This window comes from Silurus aristotelis, assembly GCF_946808225.1.
Source record: "Silurus aristotelis genome assembly, chromosome: 10".
Taxonomy (NCBI): Eukaryota; Metazoa; Chordata; class Actinopteri; order Siluriformes; family Siluridae; genus Silurus; species Silurus aristotelis.
Window position 1 is genome coordinate 4,475,736 of NC_139583.1, and position 22,187 is coordinate 4,497,922.

At 38.6% G+C, this 22,187-nt stretch overlaps 1 protein-coding gene across 1 annotated transcript in view; it reads left to right on the forward strand.

Annotated features, from left to right (window-relative positions):
• Window positions 1-21,917, forward strand: part of LOC310732103 (AT-rich interactive domain-containing protein 3B) — a 68,170-nt gene extending 46,253 nt beyond the window's left edge. Inside the window, exons 5-9 of the mRNA XM_083552402.1 lie at window positions 16,259-16,442; window positions 17,404-17,666; window positions 17,781-18,059; window positions 18,807-18,896; window positions 19,418-21,917. Of these exons, the coding sequence (XP_083408528.1) occupies window positions 16,259-16,442; window positions 17,404-17,666; window positions 17,781-18,059; window positions 18,807-18,896; window positions 19,418-19,581 (980 nt within the window). The 3' untranslated portion in view covers window positions 19,582-21,917. The remainder of the gene's footprint in view (window positions 1-16,258; window positions 16,443-17,403; window positions 17,667-17,780; window positions 18,060-18,806; window positions 18,897-19,417) is intronic.
• The last annotated feature ends 270 nt before the right edge of the window (window positions 21,918-22,187 follow it).

Below are 22,187 nucleotides of genomic sequence, written 5' to 3' on the forward strand. Positions count from 1 at the left end.
TGGTGTGATCACTGGACCTTCTGGAAGAAATGTTCCTGTGTCCCTCAACCATTACAGTTTACACTTTAATGTGTCTAAACCACCAGGATTTGTTGTCTGTAAATCCGTCTCTGCTTTCTATCACAGAAAATCTCTCTCTTTCTCTCTTTAGCTGTGGCTCTGTAAAATAAATGAATGGAATAGGATAAAATCCCCCACCTCCCCCATCCCCTCCTTCTTTATTTCCCCTCTGACCTGGAGGCCCACTTCTGGGCCAAACAGTTTACAGATGAGCAGCAAACACCGTACCGACCCCAGAGGGGAAAATTCCTCTGAGTCAGACTTTCACAACAGTGACCGCCTATCATGCGAGCAATCCAACCCGATCTTCATGTTCACCTGCTTAAACGCACAGTACATCAATACCTCATCATTTCATTCACGACAAAAGCTAGATTTGTCCCTGTTGCCATTCAGCAGCTGCGACTTGGGTTTATAAACCAACTAAACCAGTCAGGTAGGGGATTAAAACCAGTGTTCCTCCAGCCTGAGTCACTGCGAGAAGCCCCTTGTGTCTAAACATGGCCTTAAATGGGTACGAGGAATGTGACTATTATAAGCAAATAAACCATTGTGTGAATTGTCACGTGTGCTTGTCAGACACAGTCAACTAACTCTGTGAAGGGAAATGTGGGTGGGGTTTTTTTTTGGTTTGTTTTTAATTTCTTTAACGTAATTAATTGTATTTTTTATTTCTTTTACTTTCACTCAAAAATGGAGCACCACAGTGCTGTTGAATTCTGGTTCATTGTATATGACTGTAGCTCTGACCCTAGTTCCAGCTTCAAGGCAAATCACAAATGTGCAGAATCGAATTTATAGGGATCATAGGGGAAAGGTAGTTTTCGTTTTTTTGATTAAATCTCTGGGTTACTAATCGGAAGGTCAGGGGTTCAAACACCAGCATTGCTAAGCGGCCACTGATGGGGCCCTTGAGCAGGGCCCTTAACTCTCCGTTCTCCAGGGGGAGCTGTATCATTGCTGAGCCTGTGCTCTAACCCGAGTTGGGATATACATAGAAAGAATTTCACTATACTGTTATAGCAGCTACGAACAATCATTCCAATTAAATGATTGTTCGTAGCTGCTATAACAGAAGTGCTAATAAAAAGTGAAGTTTTTTTTCTATGTAACTATAAACAAAGTGACTTATTTTTATAAATATAAAAGTAAAAAAAACAGATCAGAGCCCGTAATTTACATCCCATTCCACATTTATTCCCGGTTTGCTGTTAGAATGACCTCCACTCTTCTGGGAAGATGTTCCACTAGATTTTGGGGAGGTTCATGTTCAGCCACAAGGGTTCACATTCATATCAAAAGTGTTCAGTAGGGTTTAAAAGCTCTATAGCTGGAGATCTTCCACTTCAACCCATGTAAAGCATATGTTCATGGAGCTGTGGGTTGGGTCTCGTAGTTCATGCTTCCACATTCAAAGACATTGTTTACTTTTAAGTGTAATGTGGTTAAAGTTTGGGAAGGAACCACATGGCTGGAAAAGTCATTTGTCCCATTACATCTGTTCTTATAGTGTATCAAGCACCAGTATGCAAATGTTGTGGGTTATTTGCATATTCCTAGAATCCAATTTACATTTTCGTAGAATCTGGATTTCATGACGATGGACAGGTGCAGCTGCTTCTGCGCCCTTTTTCTTTTCTGTTGAGCTGAAACATCAAGAATTCATAGATATTTTTTTTGTACAGAAAGTGTAATCGTGTTAACCAGGAGCTCCACCAGGACCTCGATTTTTCATTATTGACCGCACCTATTTGTCTCAGGAAAACCGAGTGCCGTGTTTTTTGTCGAGTTTTCCTCTGAATTGTCCAGAACAGAAGCTCAGCAGCTGATGACTCGGTATTGATCATCAGTATTATCTGTCACTCACCCAGACATTGATTACGGCCGTTAGCTGCTGTAGAAGCGAGGAAGTAAAGGTAGAAGATTAACAAAGAGAGAGGGGGATTTTCTGGGGGGGGGGGGAGATCAATGAAAGAGTGAGAGAATTAAAGAAAGATAGTGGAAGGGGATTACCTTGAAGACTACACCTCCAAAGCTCATTTCTGGTCATTTAATTGTAGTGACAGGGTATTCTTCTTTTCTTTTACGTGAAAATACAGAGGTGTTGAGGCCCTTCTGTGATAATACAACAAACACATGTAGCAGATGATGAATATAGACACAAAACGGCCTGGGATGTGATTTTCAGAGCCAGTGGCATGTAATCAGGTTTGATTGAGTACCGCTGTAAATGAATGACTAATTCATCGCACAAATAACTATGTTCTGTGTCAGAACGAGGTTTCGAACTTTGTAGGAAAGCAAGTAGTGAGTCGTGCATTTGCATGTGATAAATAGTACAGAGTTATTTCCCTTTTTCCTCCCTTTTTTTATACCGTTTCTATGAAGTCTAGTCAAAAGTGCAGCAATAAATAAACACAAAAGGAAAGTGTAGTACTTGTTAAAAGCTTTCTTTAAAATAGAGTAATTATGATTGATTTGATTTATTTATTTATTTATTTATTTATTTTCGCATGCTTCCATGCTTTCCATTTTTTTTAATATTTACTTAATTATAAAAAGTAATAAATTAAATTAAAATGACAATTTTGTGTTTTTTATTTATTTATTTATTTTCCTTTTTTTATTTTTATAAAATTTTAACCATTACTAGAATAGATATTTTTTTTCTCTTCAGTTTGCTTGGTATATCCCTTTTCTAGAATGGGCTATTTATTTATTTATTCGTTTGTTTAATTGTTTATCATTTGAATTAATTTCTATATTTGTTTGTTTGATTGTTTGTATATATATTTATTGTTTTAAGCTTCTCTGCTTTTCTTTCTTAATTTAAACCACGAGGCAGTTTTATATTTAAGTAATTCGTTAATTTCTTTGATTTATTTATTATTTGTTCTTTTTTTTTTTTCCTTTTAGAATTTTCAACCATTACTAGAATATTATTTATTTATTTATTTATTTATTTATCCAATGCTTTCATGCTCTTTTTAACAGCCTTGATGCTGTTTCTAAATTAAGCAATTCATTAATTTGTTTTAATTATTTATTTATTTATTTATTTATTTATTTATTTGTTTGTTTGTTTATTATTTGTTCTCTTTTTTCCTTTTAGGATTTTTAAACATTAACAGAATAGAAATTTTTCTCTTCCGTTGTTTGCTATAGACCTTTTATAGAATGGATGGAAAGGGCTGTTTGTTTGTTGGCTTATTTATAATTTCTTTTTTTTTTTTTTACTAATAAAATATATCTTCTGTGGGCAGGTAAACCTCCTGGCATCAATAACACTGATGTTTCTCACACACTGTGATATGATCAATAGATTTAGTTTTTCTCCTTTTTTCTTTCATCCCTGTCTTTTTTCTGCACCCGTAACACCCTGTAGCTTTATTACAAGCACAGTAACGACAGGCGTCATTCTCTCCACCTCCACCCTCAAAGGCTGTTCCATCTTTTCATCCAGTATGCTGTGTCAGGACATTAGACAATCGCTCTCTCCTGCTCTCCTCCTCCGTCCTCTCGCGTTTCGATGAGGTGTTGATCAGATCGTGATCAGCTCTGTCCAGCTGTCCTCAGGGAGCACACAGACTCCGGTTACAGTCAAAGTGGCCTTCTCACTTTTCACATCATCCTTCCTTTTCACTCATTCTTGTCATCCCCTCCTTTTCCCCCGTTCTACAGCTTTGTTCAGGTGACCCATCTTTGTGACCAAAGACAAGAGAGTCACATTACACTCGTTCCCTCCTCCTTCTGGTAGTTTTTTTTTTTTTTTTTTTTTTAATATATATAAATGCCCGCAAGTGCTGGTATTTCACAATCATCAAACACACAAGTCCTAAATAGAGTGTAAATGTTCTGTTTCATTCATTCGAGTTTGCAGCCAAAATCTTTTTATTTTGTATTAAAATTCCCTCTTTAGTAAAAAAATAAATAAATAAAAAAAAATATACAGTGGGTACGGAAAGTATTCAGACCCCCTTAAATTTTTCACTCTTTGTTATATTGCAGCCATTTGCTAAAATCATTTAAGTTCATTCTTCTTCCTCATGAATGTACACACAGCTCCCCATACTGACAGAAAAACACAGAATTGTTGACCTTTTTGCAGATTTATTAAAAAAGAAAAACTGAAATATCACATGGTCCTAAGTATTCAGACCCTTTGCTGTGACACTCATATATTTAACTCAGGTGCTCTCCATTTCTTCTGATCATCCTTGAGATGGTTCTACACCTTCATTTGAGTCCAGAAATTTTTGATTATACTGATTGGACTTGATTAGGAAAGCCACACACCTGTTTATATAAGACCTTCCAGATCACAATGCATGTCAGAGCAAATGAGAATCATTAAGGTCAAAGGAACTGCCTGAAGAGCTCAGAGACAGAATTGTGGCAAGGCACAGATCTGGCCAAGGTTCCAAAAAATTTTTTGCTGCACTTAAGGTTCCTAAGAGCACAGTGGCCTCCATAATCCTCAAATGGAAGACGTTTGGGACGACCAGAACCATTCCTAGAGCTGGCCGACCGGCCAAACTGAGCTATCGGGGGAGAAGAGCCTTGGTGAGAGAGGTAAAGAAGAACCCAAAGATCACTGTGGCTGAGCTCCAGAGATGCAGTCGGGAGATCGGAGAAAGTTGTAGAAAGTCAACCATCACTGCAGCCCTTCACCAGTGGGGCTTTATAGCTGAGTGGCCCGACGGAAGCCTCTCCTCAGTGCAGGACACATGAAAACCCGCATGGAGTTCTCCAAGATGGTGAGAAATAAGATTCTCTGGTCTGATGAGACCGAGATAGAACTTTTTGGCCGTAATTCTAAGCGGTATGTGTGGAGAAAACCAGGCACTGCTCATCACCTGTCCAGTACAGTCTCAACAATGAAGCATGGTGGTGGCAGCATCATGCTGTGGGGGTGTTTTTCAGCTGCAGGGACAGGACGACTGGTTGCAATCAAGAGAAAGATGAATGCGGCCAAGCACAGGGATATCCTGGACGAAAACCTTCTCCAGAGTGCTTTGGACCTCAGACTGGGCTGAAGGTTTACCTTCCAACAAGACAATGACCCTAAGCACACAGCTAAAATAACGAAGGAGTGGCTTCACAACAACTCCGTGACTGTTCTTGAATGGCCCAGCCAGAGCAATGACTTAAACCCAATTGAGCATCTCTGGAGAGACCTAAAAATAGCTGTCCACCAACATTTACCATCCAACCTGACAGAACTGGAGAGGATCTGCAAGGAGGAATGGCAGAGGATCCCCAAATCCAGGTGTGAAAGACTTGTTGCATCTTTCCCAAAAAGACTCCTGGCTGTATTAGATCAAAAGGGGGCTTCTACTAAATATCGAGCAAAGGGTCTGAATACTTAGGACCATGTGATATTTCAGTTTTTCTTTTTTAATAAATCTGCAACAGTGTCAACAATTCTGTGTTTTTCTGTCAATATAGGGTGCTATGTGTACATTTATGAGGAAAAGAAATGAACTTAAATGATTTTAGAAAATGGCTGCAAAATAAAAAAGAGTGAAAAATTTAAGGGGGTCTGAATACTTTCCGTACCCACTGTATATATTTATTATTATTATTATTATTATTATTATTATTATTATTATTATTATTATATATTATAATATTAAAAAAAAGGCATTCCAGACACCCAAAAATCCTCATATAAACATTTAAGTATACAGTAAAATATACAGAAATACAGTATAATAATAAAATTATAATTGATTATAGTCTCCTTGTGATAGAGTCTCCTTCCATTATGATTTTGGGAAGACAGTCACCCGAATTGCTGCTTTCACTAAACTTCCGCTTTTTAGATTAACTTTGTGTGTGTGTGTGTGTGTGTGTGTGTGTGTGTGTGTGTGTGTGTGTGTGTGTGTGTGTGTGTGTGTGTATATATATATATATAAAAACGTGTGTGTGTGTGTGTGTGTGTGTGTGTGTGTGTGTGTGTGTGTGTGTGTGTGTGTGTGTGTGTGTGTGTATATATATATATATATATATATATATATATATATATATATATATATATATATATATATATATACACACACACGTTTTTATATTCTTTTTGAGTGATGCTAGAAGTGTGGGAAGAATCTGTAGATCTTTGTGGTGACCTTGTTTTGTATCAAGGTCACCATGTTATAGTTAATATAGAGAAAGAAAGAGTGTGGTCTTCAAAACCAGAGCTGGGTGCAATTTTCCTAGGAAGCTGTCGCATTGTTTTTCAGTTTCTTGTATGCGTGTGTGTGTGAGTTAGTGAGTAAGTGAGTCAGTTAGTGTGTCTGTGTGTGTGTGTGTGTGTGTTTTTGTGTGTGTTTGTTACAGTTCTACCATGTTAATCCTCTCCGTCAGGTGCTGCGTGACTTTATCTGATGACCTACATACTCCGCAGCTAATCTGCATCTTCTCTGCCTAATCTGTACACACTGTTTACTCAGACTTCACCTGCTGCACGTTCCATGTGCACCAAAAAAGCTGAAATACCTTGTGCACTTTTCTCCTGCGAGGTTTGGAAAGAACATGACAGGAAAACATTTTTAACCTTTGCTACATTTGACGCTCCAAATAAGAGGGGATTTTTGGTTTGTGTGATCAAGTTTTCATTTGTTCATCTTCTGTTCGCAAGACAATGAACAGCGTACTGTAGAGTCATTGTTACAAACCGAACATATGTCTGTATGTTTATTTAAAGTAAATTGAACTTATTGTGTTGTTTCAATAAGCAACCGTGTTGTTTTGATGTCATGTGTTGATCTGAGTGAAGAAGACCTCCCAAATTTTTTACCTGTCTGGAGGATGGGGTGGTGGTTGGGGGGGGGGGTAACTTCAACTAAGTAATTTATGCAAATGATCATGTAAACCACAACAGATTTTTTTTTGTTTTGTTTCCGTTTATTCAATTGGAGTCAGCTTTTGCTACAGAATGTACATATTTTCAAAAATATCTTCCAGATGTTGTTCATAAAGGCATCTGCCTTCAACATAATTTTTTTTTTATAAACCTTATTTCAATACTTTTATTTAACAGCTACGAAATAAATCAACATCAACAAGCATTTTACCATTTTCAAAAGATGAAAAACCTTCGTAAGAGATCAGGAGATTGGAATTGCTCTTCAGCAATATGGACAAAAGGATTGGGAAACCTGAATTTTCCAGAATTTGTTTTTTCCCCACAAAGTTGGAGGCACACAATTGTATCGGACATCGGTTTTTCTCTTCACCTGAACTTAAAGACCCAAACCTGTTCCCTGGTGTACAAAGCCAGCTCCATGAAGATATTCTTTACATACATTGTAGTGAAAGATCTCCTGCTATAAAGCTCTAACCTTCAACCCTATTGAACACCTTTGGGATGAACTGGAATGCAGACTGCACCCCAGGCCTCCTCACCTACCTGACTTTGTTAATATCCATGTGGCTAAAGGAAGTCTCTCAAAAATCTTCACAAACATACTACAAATCTAGTGGAACATTTTTCCAGAAGAGTGGAGGTTATTTTAACCGCAAATGGGGGTCTAAATGTGGTAAGATGAGCTTCATGTATCCCAGCGTATATCATATCACCCAGTTTATAGATATTTCCCAGCTTTATCAGAAAGTAGCTTTGTAAAATTTGCAAATCTAGCAAAAGGTTTTTGGCAAGAGCAGGTAGAAATCAGTGGCAGCATTAAAGAAATGATCAAAATTAGTAAGATGTTACAGGAAAATAATCAGGAGCGGAGCAGGATAATGAAGCGGAGATGCTATTATCAGCTCACAGTTGATTCTTTTCCCAAAACAGCAGCTCTCCCGAGTGCGTAATTCATCAACTATAACTAAGTTTCATGTGTAAAGCCGTGGTGTTATGTGAGTGTCAGTATTGTATGCTTCCTGTAACAGAAGAAAAGTTGGTGTGTGTACGAGCGAGAGAGGATTTAGCCAGGCTATAGATAGCACAGCTCTATTCTGTCATTGACTGATGCCTTTTATGTCTCTGTGCTGCCATTGAAGCTAAACCAGACTTCTGTGCTGGAGAGTGTTTTACAAGGAGCCACGCTGGCACGGAGTGAACACACACACACACACACACACACACACACACACACACACAGCAGCTGGAATTATAAATAGACCTCCTGGTGGAAACCAAATAACGTACTGCGATGCGATACTGTACTGAAACATGTAGCTAAATCCGTGTCCACGTTAGTGGCGCAGTTTTATCGAAATGTTTAAAAAACGTCCTTTGTATTAGAGGTCGACCGATTGATCGTGATGGATTGACCGTGCGATTACGTTCGCCACTTGTGTGAGAGAACATAACACTCTAATACCAGCAGGTGGCAGTAGTGTGTATTCGGTATCCGAACAGGGAAACCGTAAACGCTAGAACTGTAAATATATATAAAGCATGCAATGTTTCCACCCGCCGCTAACGGATTGGTGTAGCTTTTTTTTTTCCAGATCATGTCCGCTACGTTGGAAAGACAAGAACAAGATTGACAACAAAAGTGTTCAGTTTTTTTTTTCTCATTCGCTAAGCTAATTAGCCAATCCGATTCTCTTTCTTGCTATTGAACAAACTGTATTGTCTGATTAAAAACCAAAAGAAACTAATAATAAAAGCCGACCGACACTCAAAACATCCCAAAAAATAGGCATCGGCTGCCCTGATTTCTAAATATCAGTATCAGCCAGAGAAAAACCCATATCACTCGACCTCTACTTCGTATCTGCATCTTCAGGATTAAGATGACGACAATATCCAGAGCGACATACAAAAATCTCTATTAATGAATTAAATTAACACAGAATAAATGATGCAGACATCATATTTCTTTTTTTCTTTTTTCTTTCTTTCTTTTTTTCCTTTCTTTTTTTCTTTCTTTCTTTCTTTCTTTTTTTCTTTTTCTTTCTTTCTTTCTTTCTTTCTTTCTTTCTTTCTTTCTTTCTTTCTTTCTTTCTTTTTTTCTTTTTTTCTTTCTTTCTTTTTTCTTTTTTTCTTTCTTTCTTTTTTCTTTTTTTATTTCTTTCTTTTTTTTTCTTTCTTTTTTCTTTTATTTTTTTCTTTCTTCTTTCTTTCTTTCTTTCTTTCTTTCTTTCTTTCTTTCTTTCTTTCTTTCTTTCTTTCTTTCTTTCTTTCTTTCTTTCTTTCTTTCAATTTTCTTTTGAAATTTCTTTCAAAAATTTCTTTCTTTTCAACTACTGAAAAAAACAAAAAGTAAGAGCTAGTTTCAGTGTTTCAGGAACAGATGTATAGTAAGGATTAACAAGTGTGATTGATTCCACTTTCTCAAAATATTGAACATTTTGAGTGTCTTTTCTCAGGCCTTGAATGTCTCTGACTTTAACGTCTAATGCTCTGAGAGCACTGCCGAGTTTTCGGCTCTAATTGCTCAGATGATGTTGATATATTTAGCAGCAGCTCAGACAGTATTCAGCTGCAGGACAAATTGCAGGTTTGATATGCCATCATTACTAAAGCAACAGCGCAAATTCTGCATGAACAGATCGTAATGGTGGACGTGTCTGGAGAGAAGCAGTAAAGGAAATGAAGCATGGTCTTTGAGAGGGAATGACAATTTAAATCTGCTGTGATGTAACTTTATAGCATGTTTATGAAGGAATAATACACTCCTGGACGTGCGGTTATGGGAAAATAATCTCATTTTTGGAGGCAAAAGTAAGTGTTGCACCACAGTTTTCTAGATAAATTATTTACACCATTCTGGGTAATTTTTTTTCCTTTTCTATTTCTGTTATAAAATCTATCAGTATACTGATATATAAATATTAGGCATGTGCATCCTTATAACTGATGCAATGCAATTCGCATCTCAATGCATAGCCAATGGTACGATACATTAAAGATACATATGAAGCAGCTACCGATGCGATGTGATAAGGTTCACACTTAAGCAGTACGATTTCAATTTGATTCAACACAATGTTAATACGATGCAATGAAAAAATATGATGCTCCTCAATTCAATATGGTGCAAATAGTTAAACTTTTATTTCTCGGTTCAGACAGACAGCAAATCATCAATTGACTTAAATTTGCCTGTGTAGCGGAAAAAAAAAAAAAAAAAAAGAAAGTCACAGCTCTACCTCTGCCATGTTAATCTGTATTCTAGGTGACTCTAAGGTGGTGTTGTGATACATCATATACCTGAAGTAACAGCAGTGGTCCTGAGAGAACGTGCTCGAGAAACTTATTGGTCTCTTTCTAAATAATGAACGTGTAGTGAATGTGATAATATTTATATATAATAAAGTTTTTTACTAATGCAAATATGTTTAAAACAACGGACTGTAATACGAATGCCAGCTTGTATTTGATGCACATTTTTTTTTAAAACGCTTCCTTCTTCTTTTCTACCTTCACTCCCTCACTCTCTCTATATGTTGTAAGTAAATGGATGTAGTGGAGGGGCAGGATGCCTGCTGAAACTTCACACCAAAGTGGCAACATTGCAGGCTCACTGAAAAATTAATTCCCCCCCGGTCACCTCGCTGGCGGCGCTTTAATTATTTAAGGAATGTCACTAATGTGAAATCAGCGATATTTAATTGACCACACCGGCGTCAGCGAACGCTTTCCCCAAACCCTGCAGACTTATTATAGCGGCCTGTACGTCCAGCAGCTGCCTGCTCCAATTAGGTTCAGCCTGATCGCACTGTATTTCACTTTACCTCCACTTTCTATCTTTGTCGCGGCTTCACGATTGCGACGTGAACAGCTGCGAACTGATCATTGAGCACATCCTGCTCCTGAGCGTCGCTCGATCCGAGCAGCAGCTATAAAAGCTATTAATGTCTTACATTGTACAAGTGTTCCTCTATAAATGGCAAGGCCATGTGATGGGTGATATGTATCTCTTTTTCTCTCTCTCTCTCACACACACACACACACACACACACACACACACACACACATATACACACACACACACACACACACACACACACACAGAGGTTGATACTGATATCTCTGCATTTAAACCTTTTTATCTGATAAAGTAATATGAAAGAAAAACAGTTTTCATAAAAATTTCAGTCTTGCGTATAAAAAAAAATGGGCTTGTTGTTTTTTTTTTTTTTTGCTTGCTTTTGTTAATAATTTAAGAATTTCCATAAAGTAGCTGGAGGGGACAATTCTCATGCTGACAAAACAATACGTATGCATTTTTAGGTATGTCGTTCTTTTCTGCATAATTATTTATTTTTTTGTTTCATTTAATAACTAATTCATGCTTTGTCTTGTATATAATTCCAGTTTGTCCAGTTTTTTTTTTCTTCTCTTTTCTCAACACTTTACTGTTCCTGCCCTGGTCTCAATAGTTTTATCTCAAACCCTCTCTTCTCCCTTTTCTCCCTACTGAGTGATTCGTCCTCCTATGGGGCCCCAAACGCAGGGTTTCCCACCAGCATAACCTCTGACCCCTGGTGCCATTAATCTCTCTGCTCCTGATCGGCCAGTCTCAGGGGTGAAATCAACAGGGCAGGGCGTGATGGGCTGGGGGGAGCCTGCGGCCAATTAGAGCGTCCTTCAGAGCAGCTACGCACAGCCATTTGGCCGAGGTGGAGTGTTAGATCCGTGCTGCAGGGTCCACAGTTCAACAGCAAATGTCTCACACGCATTTGCTGTGCATTTGTGTCTAAGCTCAGGCTTCAGTCTAACCATTTGGTGAGCTGCAGCTTAGTGAGTGTCCATTAAAGCGTTCAGTGGCGTGACAGGACACTTAATCTCAGAGTGATATCGATACCATGATGTATAATGGCTCAGGCATTTTTCATCCTTAACATGCAGCCAGGTTCCTCAGAGTAAATCGAATCGTAAATGACTCATTATTTGATTCATTTTTTAAATTATAAATTTTTTTTAAGTGAAATTATTTATGCTTGATTATTATTATTATTGATTATTACTGATCTGTTTGCAATCATTCGGGAAAAAAAATCCTGATCATCATAAGTGTCTGTATTCTATGATTTTACTTTTTATTATAGCTTTTGATTACTCCATTTTGTTCGGTGGAAAGGCACCTATTAATGATCAGAATCACAGGTTTATGTGGAAAAAAAAAAAAGCAGGCAAACGATCTTCTTGAAGATGTGTAGATAAAATTAATTTTTTCCAACATCAGGATGCCAGATGGCATAATATGCCACTAGTTTAAATTAAAACATTTTACGCATAAAATACTAATAGTCTGTAGTTGCAAATTGCTGTATTGTATGCAAAATAAAACACTTTATTAGAAATCTGCACATGCAGTGATGATCCCAGATCAGTGGAGCTGAATGCTGTGGATCGATAGGGTATAGTGATGATGATTATGATGTTGTAGTGGCCTGTAAAAAACCCTTTGTTTATTCTTTGTCTTTTGTTTTTCAAGCATGTGTGTGTGTGTGTGTGTGTGTGTGTGTGTGTGTGTGTGTGTGTGTGTGTGTGTGTGTGTGTGTGTGTGTGTGTGTGTGTGTGTGTGTGAAAACAGTTTCCTGCTGACCCTCACGCTAATTTGATTGTCAATACTCCAAAGCTGCCATCTGACCCCTGTGCTTGATGTTGGTTCGATGGCCAGAACATCATTAAAGATGCACGTGTGTGTGTGTGTGTGTGTGTGTGTGAACAGCTGCTTCTGTGATGATGGTGATGATGATGATGATGATGATGATGATGAAATACACACATACTTCTTACTTCTTCGATTCCCCCCCCCCAAAACTGTTACCACAATGTTGGAGCCAGCTCCATGAAGATATTCTTTACATACATTGTGGAACTCCTGCTTATAGAGCTCTGACCTTCAACCCTGTTGAACACCTTTGGTATGAATGTGAATGCTGACTGCACCCCAGGCCTCCTCACCTCCTCCCCTACATCAGTACCTTACTTTTTTAACATCCTTATTGATGAATGAGCAAACATCAGACTCCAGAATCTATCTATCTATCTATCTATCTATCTATCTATCTATCTATCTATCTATCTATCTATCTATCTATCTATCTATCTATCTATCTATCTATCTATCTATCTAAATACATATATATATATATATATATACAACATAAAAATATCATATAATGAATACAGAGATCAGAAGCAACATGACCGTATTTTGTAAAAAAAAAAAAGAAAATGCACCTTTTTGCTCCATAAAATAATTTTTCCTTAATAAGTCGTTCAGGATGTGACAGTTTAGAGGACACTAAAACATGAATCATACTACAAGAGGACCTGACTCTCTGAAGACATCAGGAGGAGGAGAAGGAAAAGGCGATTTAATAAAAAAATAAATAAATAAAATCAATGCGACTCTATAGAGATATTTATAATATCAATAGAATGGATTTGCAACATTACAGTATGCACGGTTATTAAGATAAATGACATTCCTTCTGGAGCAAATATTGAATTTCAGGCGTTCCTCTAAAATAAGTGATTTGGATTGGACTCAAAAACAGCTGGATCCAAGATCTGTAAACATACTTCATATGGACATAAGTTTGTGGACACCTAACCCATATGATCTGTATGTGCTTTTTTTTTAAACATCACATTTTACATTTAGTTCCTATTTCTTGTTATAAGAACCTCCACTCTTCTGGTAAGATGTTCCACTAGATTTTAGAGTGTGTTTGTGGAGATTTGTGTCAGATTCATTAAGCCACAAGGGTGTAAGTAAAATCAGGTACTGATGTAGGTGAGGTGAGGAAACTTGAGGTGAACTTTCATCCCAATGGTGTTTAATAAGGTTGAGATCAGAGCTCTCTAGTACAAGATCTTTCACGCCAACCCATGTAAACTTCATGGAGCTTGACTTTTGTACATAGTCAGACTCTAACAGGTTTGGGTCTCCTAGTTTAAGTTAAGGGGAAACAACTGCGCACCTTCAAGTTTGTGGTAACAGTTTGTGGAAGAACCACATATGGCTGGAAAAGTCGGTGTGTATTCCGTATGTATAGTGTATGTCTATAATCTTTAACATTAGATCTGCTTCTGATAAGGTTGTTGCGATGGTGTTTTGGTGTCACGTAAGAAAAAAGTATGATTATGAGATTAAAGTCGATGTAATATTTTGGGACAAAAGTCAAAGTTCCGAGAATAAAGTCATAATATTTTAACCCTGAGACACCAGCTGAAGTACTGGTGACGTTAGCGACATCGAGCCCACAAGTTTTATTTCTATAGGATTGTCCCTTCAGAAGTAAGTGTGTGTGTGTGTGTGTGTGTATATACACACACACACACACACACACACACACTATATGAATTGGAATGTTGACTGCACCCCAGGTCTCCTCACCTACATCAGTACCTGCCTTTTGTAACACCCTCATGATGAACACAAATATCCACAAGCACACTCTAAAATCTAGTGAAAGATCTTCCCAGAAGAGTGGAGGGAATTATAGGAGAAAATTGGGACTAAATGTGGAATGCTTTGCTCTAAAATTACATACTGTGCTTATGACCAGGTGACCCAATACTTTTGGAGATATATATATATATATATAATTGTTTTTGTAAATATTAGGTGGTCAGATTACCTCCCTGTATAGCGGTGTGTTGACATTCATATCTTCTCAGGTGTTCTGCAGGTTGATCATCCGGATTGTCAGGATTCACAATCTGTGTTGTGATACGCGTCGTTTCGTAACAGCTATTCCATATCTCCTCTATAGGGCCCATCCCTACTCTTTATGATGCTATGTATAGAGCTTATTATTGAGGTTTAGTATTTAGTACTGGTATAAGCCCCCAGACTGGCTGAGACTGGTTTATCTGACGTGGGCTGATACTTGCACCACTGATACCTAACTATGGCTGTTTTTATTTTTATTCAGGGTGCTGTTGACTTGCTGCGAGGTGTCGGACTTTTTATTGAATACGTAAAGGACATTGAGCTTTATTTCTCTGTGTGTGGTTTTGTTCATCAGACTGTACGATGCTTCATCTGATCTGATGACTCAGAATAGTGGTATATAAGTGAATATTATCGTGCACGTGTGCCTCGAATAAAAGGCGATGTGGGCAGAGGCGTGACTAAATGAAGACGTTAGTCAGATCAGCTTTAAGCTTCGGAGATGATCGTGTTGCTTTAGGGGAGACGTTAATGACTCGTCTGTCTGAGGCTGAAACATACCCAAGGGCTATGGGATTAGATTAGACGTAGTATTACACCACACACACACACACGGCCACACCCACATGCCTTTTAAAAGACAGAGAGGGTGTGTGTGTGTGTGTGTGTGTGTGTGTGTGCGTGTGCGTGTGTGCGTGTGCGTGTGTGTGTGTGCGTGTGTGTGTGTTTAACCATTAACAATCCTTCAAATAATGTCCATTACAGCACTCTTTCTTTCTCCATGTGTGCCCTCCTGTGGCCTGGGGATTAGTGGAGTTGCTTACTTCCTGTTTAATCCATGGCTCTATGGATCATGTTTGTGGGGAAGGTGGGTGTGTGTGTGTGTGTGTGTGTGGGGAAGGTGTGTGTGTGGTGCACCTTACACCTTTCACCTCTACTCCTGCCCATCCCCTCACTATGAGGTCCAGACAAGGCCAGCGCATTACTCTTTAAAGTCTAGCGTGTGTTTGCGCTCGTGTTTGCGAAGGCTCGTGTTTGAGGTCAGGCTGGCGTGGTTAAATATGTATCTTCTGCTCTTTGCTCCTCTCAGGGCTTTAGATCTTGGCTTTACTGAGGACATAGGGCACTAAAAGGCTTTTCTCACGCATAGTTTACACGCAAAGGAATTAAGTAAAGTGTATGGAATGACCATATGGATTAGAAATGAGCTGATGTTGTTTATTTGGCATTTTTAATCATTTGGATTCAGTTAATACAACACACACACACACACACACACACACACACACACACTTCAAGCTAATTTTAGACGATATACCAAAGGAAATCACACAAATGTTTCTCCAAAACAATTGAAAATACAATTTAAAAGCTTCCGCTCAAACACCATGAAACACGTTGTGATACAAATTCAGAACCAAAAGTAGAGAAAGTAAATCCATAAATCCATGAAAACTCGGAACAATGTGATGTGATTTATCATGCTGTCTGTATTCTTGCTTTTCTGTCTTTATCTCAAACATCTTTCTGATATCTAACCAGAATTTATAACCCACGACCGTGGAATTTTACTGATGACTAAAGTGTATGTATGTGTGCACGTGCAGGAACTCCAGTGAACCGAATCCCCATCATGGCCAAGCAGGTGCTTGATCTCTACATGCTCTACAAGCTGGTAACCGAGAAAGGAGGCCTGGTGGAGGTCATCAACAAGAAGATATGGAGAGAAATCACCAAGGGCCTCAACTTACCCACCTCCATCACCAGCGCTGCCTTCACACTCCGCACACAGTGAGAGAAAACACACACACACACACACACACACACAAACACACACACACACACACACACACACACACACACACACACACAGAAAATAGCTTCAGATTACCATCCTGATGTGTTCCTGTCTCTGCTTTCACCTCACCTTCTGTCACACTCCTCTTTTCATTTACATCCAATGAAACTGTGCAGCCAGTGAAGAAGTGTATTGACACGATGGATTTATTGATTTGGTTTGGGTCAGAGTTCACCTTAGATGAAGGACTGAAGTGCTGAGATATATTTATATATAATTAAGCACTTCTGGGGTATTTTTTTATTATAATTTTTTTTTCTTTCTTAGTCCTGGAATTATAAATGGAGACTCGTTGTTGGAAAATACTCTAAATTTTATCCTGCCCAATGAAAAGTGGAGTTATTTTTATTAGGATTATTGTCCTGCAACATCATAGAATAATGTTTTATTCCTTTTATACCACTTCAATTTGACATCGGTTATGTGAAAAATGGCAGGACCTTTTGACCAATCAGAACTGAGAAGTACACAGACTGAAAAATTCTTAAGGACCGTTTTTTTTTTTTTTTTTTTTAAACTCGTCGTATTTACCAATTTCTGTACTAAATCGTTTATTTGAGCTTTACGCTAGAAAAGTCCTGAACACATGTATACCCTGTGTTATATACACCGATTAATAGAGTGAATAACACTGATTATCACTTTATCATGGCACCACCTGTTGGGTGGGATATATTCTGTAGCAAGAGAAAATTATGTCCTCAAAGTTGATGTGTTCGAAGCAGGAAAAATGGGCAAGCGTAAGGATTCGAATGAGTTTGACAAGACTGAAATGTGATTTTTTTTTTTTTTTATTAAATCTGGCCTCAGTATATTATCAGTATTTATTCGTTGCAGTGTTGAAAGATTTCTGTAATGACAAGCTCTGTGTGGGTTTCCTTTATCTTTTCTCAGGTACATGAAGTATCTGTACCCGTACGAGTGTGTACGCAAAAGCCTGAGCTCTCCCAGCGAGCTGCAGGCCGCCATCGACAGCAACCGGCGTGAGGGGCGTCGCCCCAGCTACAGCAGCAGCCTGTTTCGCTTTAGCTCCTCCCCCAGCTCCGCTTCTCACATCCTCTCCCCACCCAAAATGCACCTGGCAGCGTTGGGTGCTGGAGCTGCAGTGGCACTAAACAGTCTGCAGGGGGCATCAGCACACTCACTCAAGGCTCTGGGTAAGAGGAGAGAGGAAAACGCATTTAATACGATGAGAGAGAGAGAGCGAAAGGTATGTGATATTATTTTCAAATTAATCACGTCTTCTATCTTTCTCTTTCTCTCCCTTTTAGAAGACGCCTCTTCATCTCTGCTGGCAGCTCGTGCCCCGGCCATGGCGCTGGCTCTGGGTCAGCAGCAGGTGGCAGGACTGGCTCGGGCAGCCACGCTGGAGCAGCTGAGGGAAAAGTTGGAGACTGGAACAGGACTCGGAGCCTCTGAGGGGCCCGAGAGGAAGATGGCACGTCTGGCCGAGGAGCAGCAGAGACTCATGCAGCAGGCATTTCAGCACAACCTGCTCGCCATGGCGTCTCAAATGCCCATGAACCTGCGCATGGGTCTGACACCAAAAGGTCAGTTTTAACAATGAGGAACAGAAATACAGACATGTGTAGAGTCCAGTGCACTCAGATGATTCAATCAGTTTAACCACAGCACCTTGTTGCTCTTTATTGAGGAATGTTTTTTTTTTTAAATATAATGTGCAAATATCAAGCCAATATAACATTTAAAAAAATATATATTATATAATATAATAATATAATATGCTGATATATTTATAAAAATATATTGAATAATATATAAATATCAAATGGCGGTTTATATTTATAAAAATATATTATTCTTCAATATAAAAATATGTCGATATAATACCGATAAAATATATTCTATAATATAAAAATATAATATGCTGATATGATGTATGTTTTAAAATGTTATATATCTAGAAATAATATTAAATTTATAATGCATGTAGAAGAATATAGTACTGTGAGGCAACTGCAAATACATTTGGATGAGAAAAAAATGATGGTTCCACCCAGGATGGGTTCTGTGGATCTTTTGAGTCTGGTTTCTCTCAAAGTTTCTTCCTGATACCATCTCAGCAGGGTATTGCCATCATTCAGCTCATTCAGTAGTAGATAAAGCTGAGCTTTACTTCCCCAAGCACCGAAGTGTCATCAAAAAATGAGGTTGACTAACCATCCCCTTACATTTTTTTATTTCATTATGACGGGAGGATAAAGTGACTGAGTGAACAGCATGAAGGGTCATGGTGTGGGTTTAAACAGCTTGTGCCTGCTTTTGTGTTTCTGCAGATGATAAGCATGACCTGGCTTTGAGCATTTCCTCCACAGGGTCTGCCAGCATCAGTGTATCTGTAGAGGTCAACGGTGTTGTCTACTCAGGTACACCGCACACATCTCTGTTTCATTTTATTTTAATGTCATTTTATTATAAGAAATTATAGAACACATTTAATTATTATTAATTAAAAAAATCTCTTATAATATGTATAATAAATAATAGTCACCTTATAATAAACCTCAACCAAAAAAAAACATGCTTTTCAAGCACCACTAATTACAATATTAATAATAAAATAATAATAGAAAAATTATTATAGAATAGGAATAGAAATTAATCCATTCAATTGCCCATGTGTACAGAATTCAGTTTACTAGAAGCTGATCTGCACAGCAACGATCATGTGCTCATGTCATAAAGGTCTAATATTAAAGCGTGAAAGCTGAACACTGCCCTCTAGTGATGAAGCCTATTATAGTAGATTATAGATTATAGTAGAGATGTGCATATCCCTAACTGAGGCCGATGCGATCTACATCTCGATGTATCCCTCCTCTCCTGGTCTAATAATCAGATTAATTGTATTATTTAACCCTCACCGCACCCTCCTTCTCCCTCACAGGAAGTCTCTTTGCTCAGAAGCCTGCTTCAGTGGCGGTGTCTTCTGCAGCCAGCGCATCGTCCGTGCCATCCAACACCACCTTCGTCTTCCCGAGCCACAGCCCCTCCTCCTCTTCCTCAAAAGGCCCCAGCTCGGCCGAGCCGTCTACCAGCGGCTCACCTTAGCGGAGTTCTCCACTGCCCAGGCTCCGACCTCCTCGTCCAGGCTTTGGCACAGTCGCTACACGCCTTGCTTTGAAAAAAAACAGACTGTTACACAACCAGTACCTCATTTACTTCTTGTCAGCTTTAGCTGTCTATACATCCTCAGACATATTTAACACACACAAACACTGTGCGAAATAAATAACGCTAAACACAATCAGGACATTCAGCCAAAATCCACTGACAGGTGTTCATTACAGGACTTGAAGAGTTTTATTTAGAAGAAAAAAAGTGCTATTTTGTTCGTCTTCTGATTATTATTTTTTTTTTTTCTCTTTCTCACTTTTTCCCCCCTCTTTTTACTTACCTCAGATCAAGCAATCCACAGCAATATCCTTACCTCAGGAGCTGTAGGAAATACTGTAGCTGAATGAATTTTCATCGCTAGCTGCCTCATCGCTGGGCTTTAGATCTCGGTCACTATTTACGCGATCGTCTGCATAACCGTTCGTAGTCAGTAGTTATTATATTGATGTCCAGTAGGGGGCACTGTTTCCAAGTGTGAAATATGAACGATTTCACGGGAACAATTTTGAGACACGCATTTGTTGCTGTTCAGGAATTTTTACAGGATTTCAGAGAGGTTTGCCGTTTTATTTGACAAAACCTCGTGATGAATGGTACCGATAAATAGCTTAAAAAAACATTGATATATATATAAAGTGTGTACAGTAAATGTGTGGTGTTTTCAGGATTCAGTGCAGTATTTCTGTGTAATGCTTCACATCAGATCTCCTCCAGTCTGTAGCCTCAGGCAGGCTTTTCATTTCAGGCTGGACCTTTAGCAGTTTGGGAGCTTTTTTTCACAACCTACCTCATCGTCACTAAGCTGTGGATTTCCGAAGTTTCGTTTTATTTTGTTTTGTTTTATCGGTAGGGCAGGAACCCAGCTCAGCTCCGAGCTCGTGTATAGCTCATGGTCACTATATGCTGTAGGACAATCACACAAGGAGGCATCTGGGCCCCGAGCGACCAAATAGCAGCCCGGATGCTGTCGAACCTGCCCTCTGACGAGATCCTGGAATATATTAGAGTTTGTTTTAATAGTGTAGAGAGTCTAAATCTCGTCACGTTGTGCTTCTAGGGTGTGTTTAGTGCTAGTAAATTTTTTTTTATTTTTTTTTTTTGCGTGATTTTTTTTCCAGGATATGTGAAACGCTTTAAAATCAAATCGCATTGATATTTGCCTCCCGTAGTGGGAAAGGCGGCTTTCTCAGGTACTACTCTGTTCTTATAGTCAGTAAAACTCTCTTTATTTTTCCCCTCAATACCTCATGTTGTCTGACCGAGACACTAATGTATCCTGCGCTAAGGAACCAGACTCGAGTATCATTGTGAACCAAAATTTCCAAATCTGAAATCTTCCAAAATTCAGATCTCTCTCTCCCTCTCTCGCTTTTCGTAATATCCTGCATTTGTACAATCATGACGGTGGATCGCGTGCACAGCTAGATACCAAAGAGCAGCTCACCTTTATAACTACAAGGTACACAATCAGGCGTCGCCTCAGTGAGTTTAATGGCCACGGATTTTTTTTTTTTACGTTTTACTTCGAAATCGATGTCGGCGGATGCCATTTTTGTACAATATATATCGATATAGCGGAGATTTAATAAAGTCCCCCTGATAATCAACCCAATCCTGGTGCTGGAAGCAGCTGCTTTTCTACTGGTTTAGAGAACACAGGATGTTGCAGAAGCTGCACAGTCATTATTACTGCAATGCGCAACTTGCAAACATCCTCCTGCTAGTAAGGTACATAGTGTTACTGTTGTAAAGAAAGCAGGAAGTTGCGTTGTCTCTCCTTGTTGAACTCTTACTCATACTCTTTCCACATGTTGAATCTCTAAACATGGGAGTTTTTTGTATTTCGAATGAGATTACATTAGCAACTAGAACCGAACATGTTGCATGCTTGGTTTCCTCTTAGCTTTGATGACTAATTAGAAAATTAATAATCTCAACTTGCTTCACAGTCTTTGTTCCTTTTCATAATGTCTTGACATTAGGTTACGTTATGAAGAGAATCCAAGATTGTTTAATTTTTCTCTATAAATTATTGGCTTTTTTTTGCTGGACAATCAGTTTGATTAAACTGTTGGTACCAGCACCAGGATTTTGTTGATTGAGAATGTTTTAGGGAGGACCAGACTTATGTGTTTGGGAGATCTTCTAATCATAGGTCAGAACTTTATCACTCTGGAAAGATGATCTGAGGTGTTTTAGAGTATGGCATCTGCTGTTTGTTTGTTTCTTTTTCTTTTGATATAAAAACACTGAAGGTGCCCAAATGATGACCAACCGTGTAGTGTTGTCTCTTTTAATCTCAGGAAGACCATTTTTGCCAAATGCCTCACGCCATCCTTCCAAAAAAAAAAAAAAAAAAGTCTTTTCCCTTTTTCTTTATCTGCTCAGCTGCTTGTAAATGCTTCGTGCTTCTCCGTGCTGCTGTAACTGCAATTAGATTTGCGGATTGAATCGACTCGAGCAGTTTACACCAGTCAGGCTCATCGTGGTGTCCAGTGATTTTTTTCTTTTCACGGTCAGTGAAAGGTTGCGCTCAAATG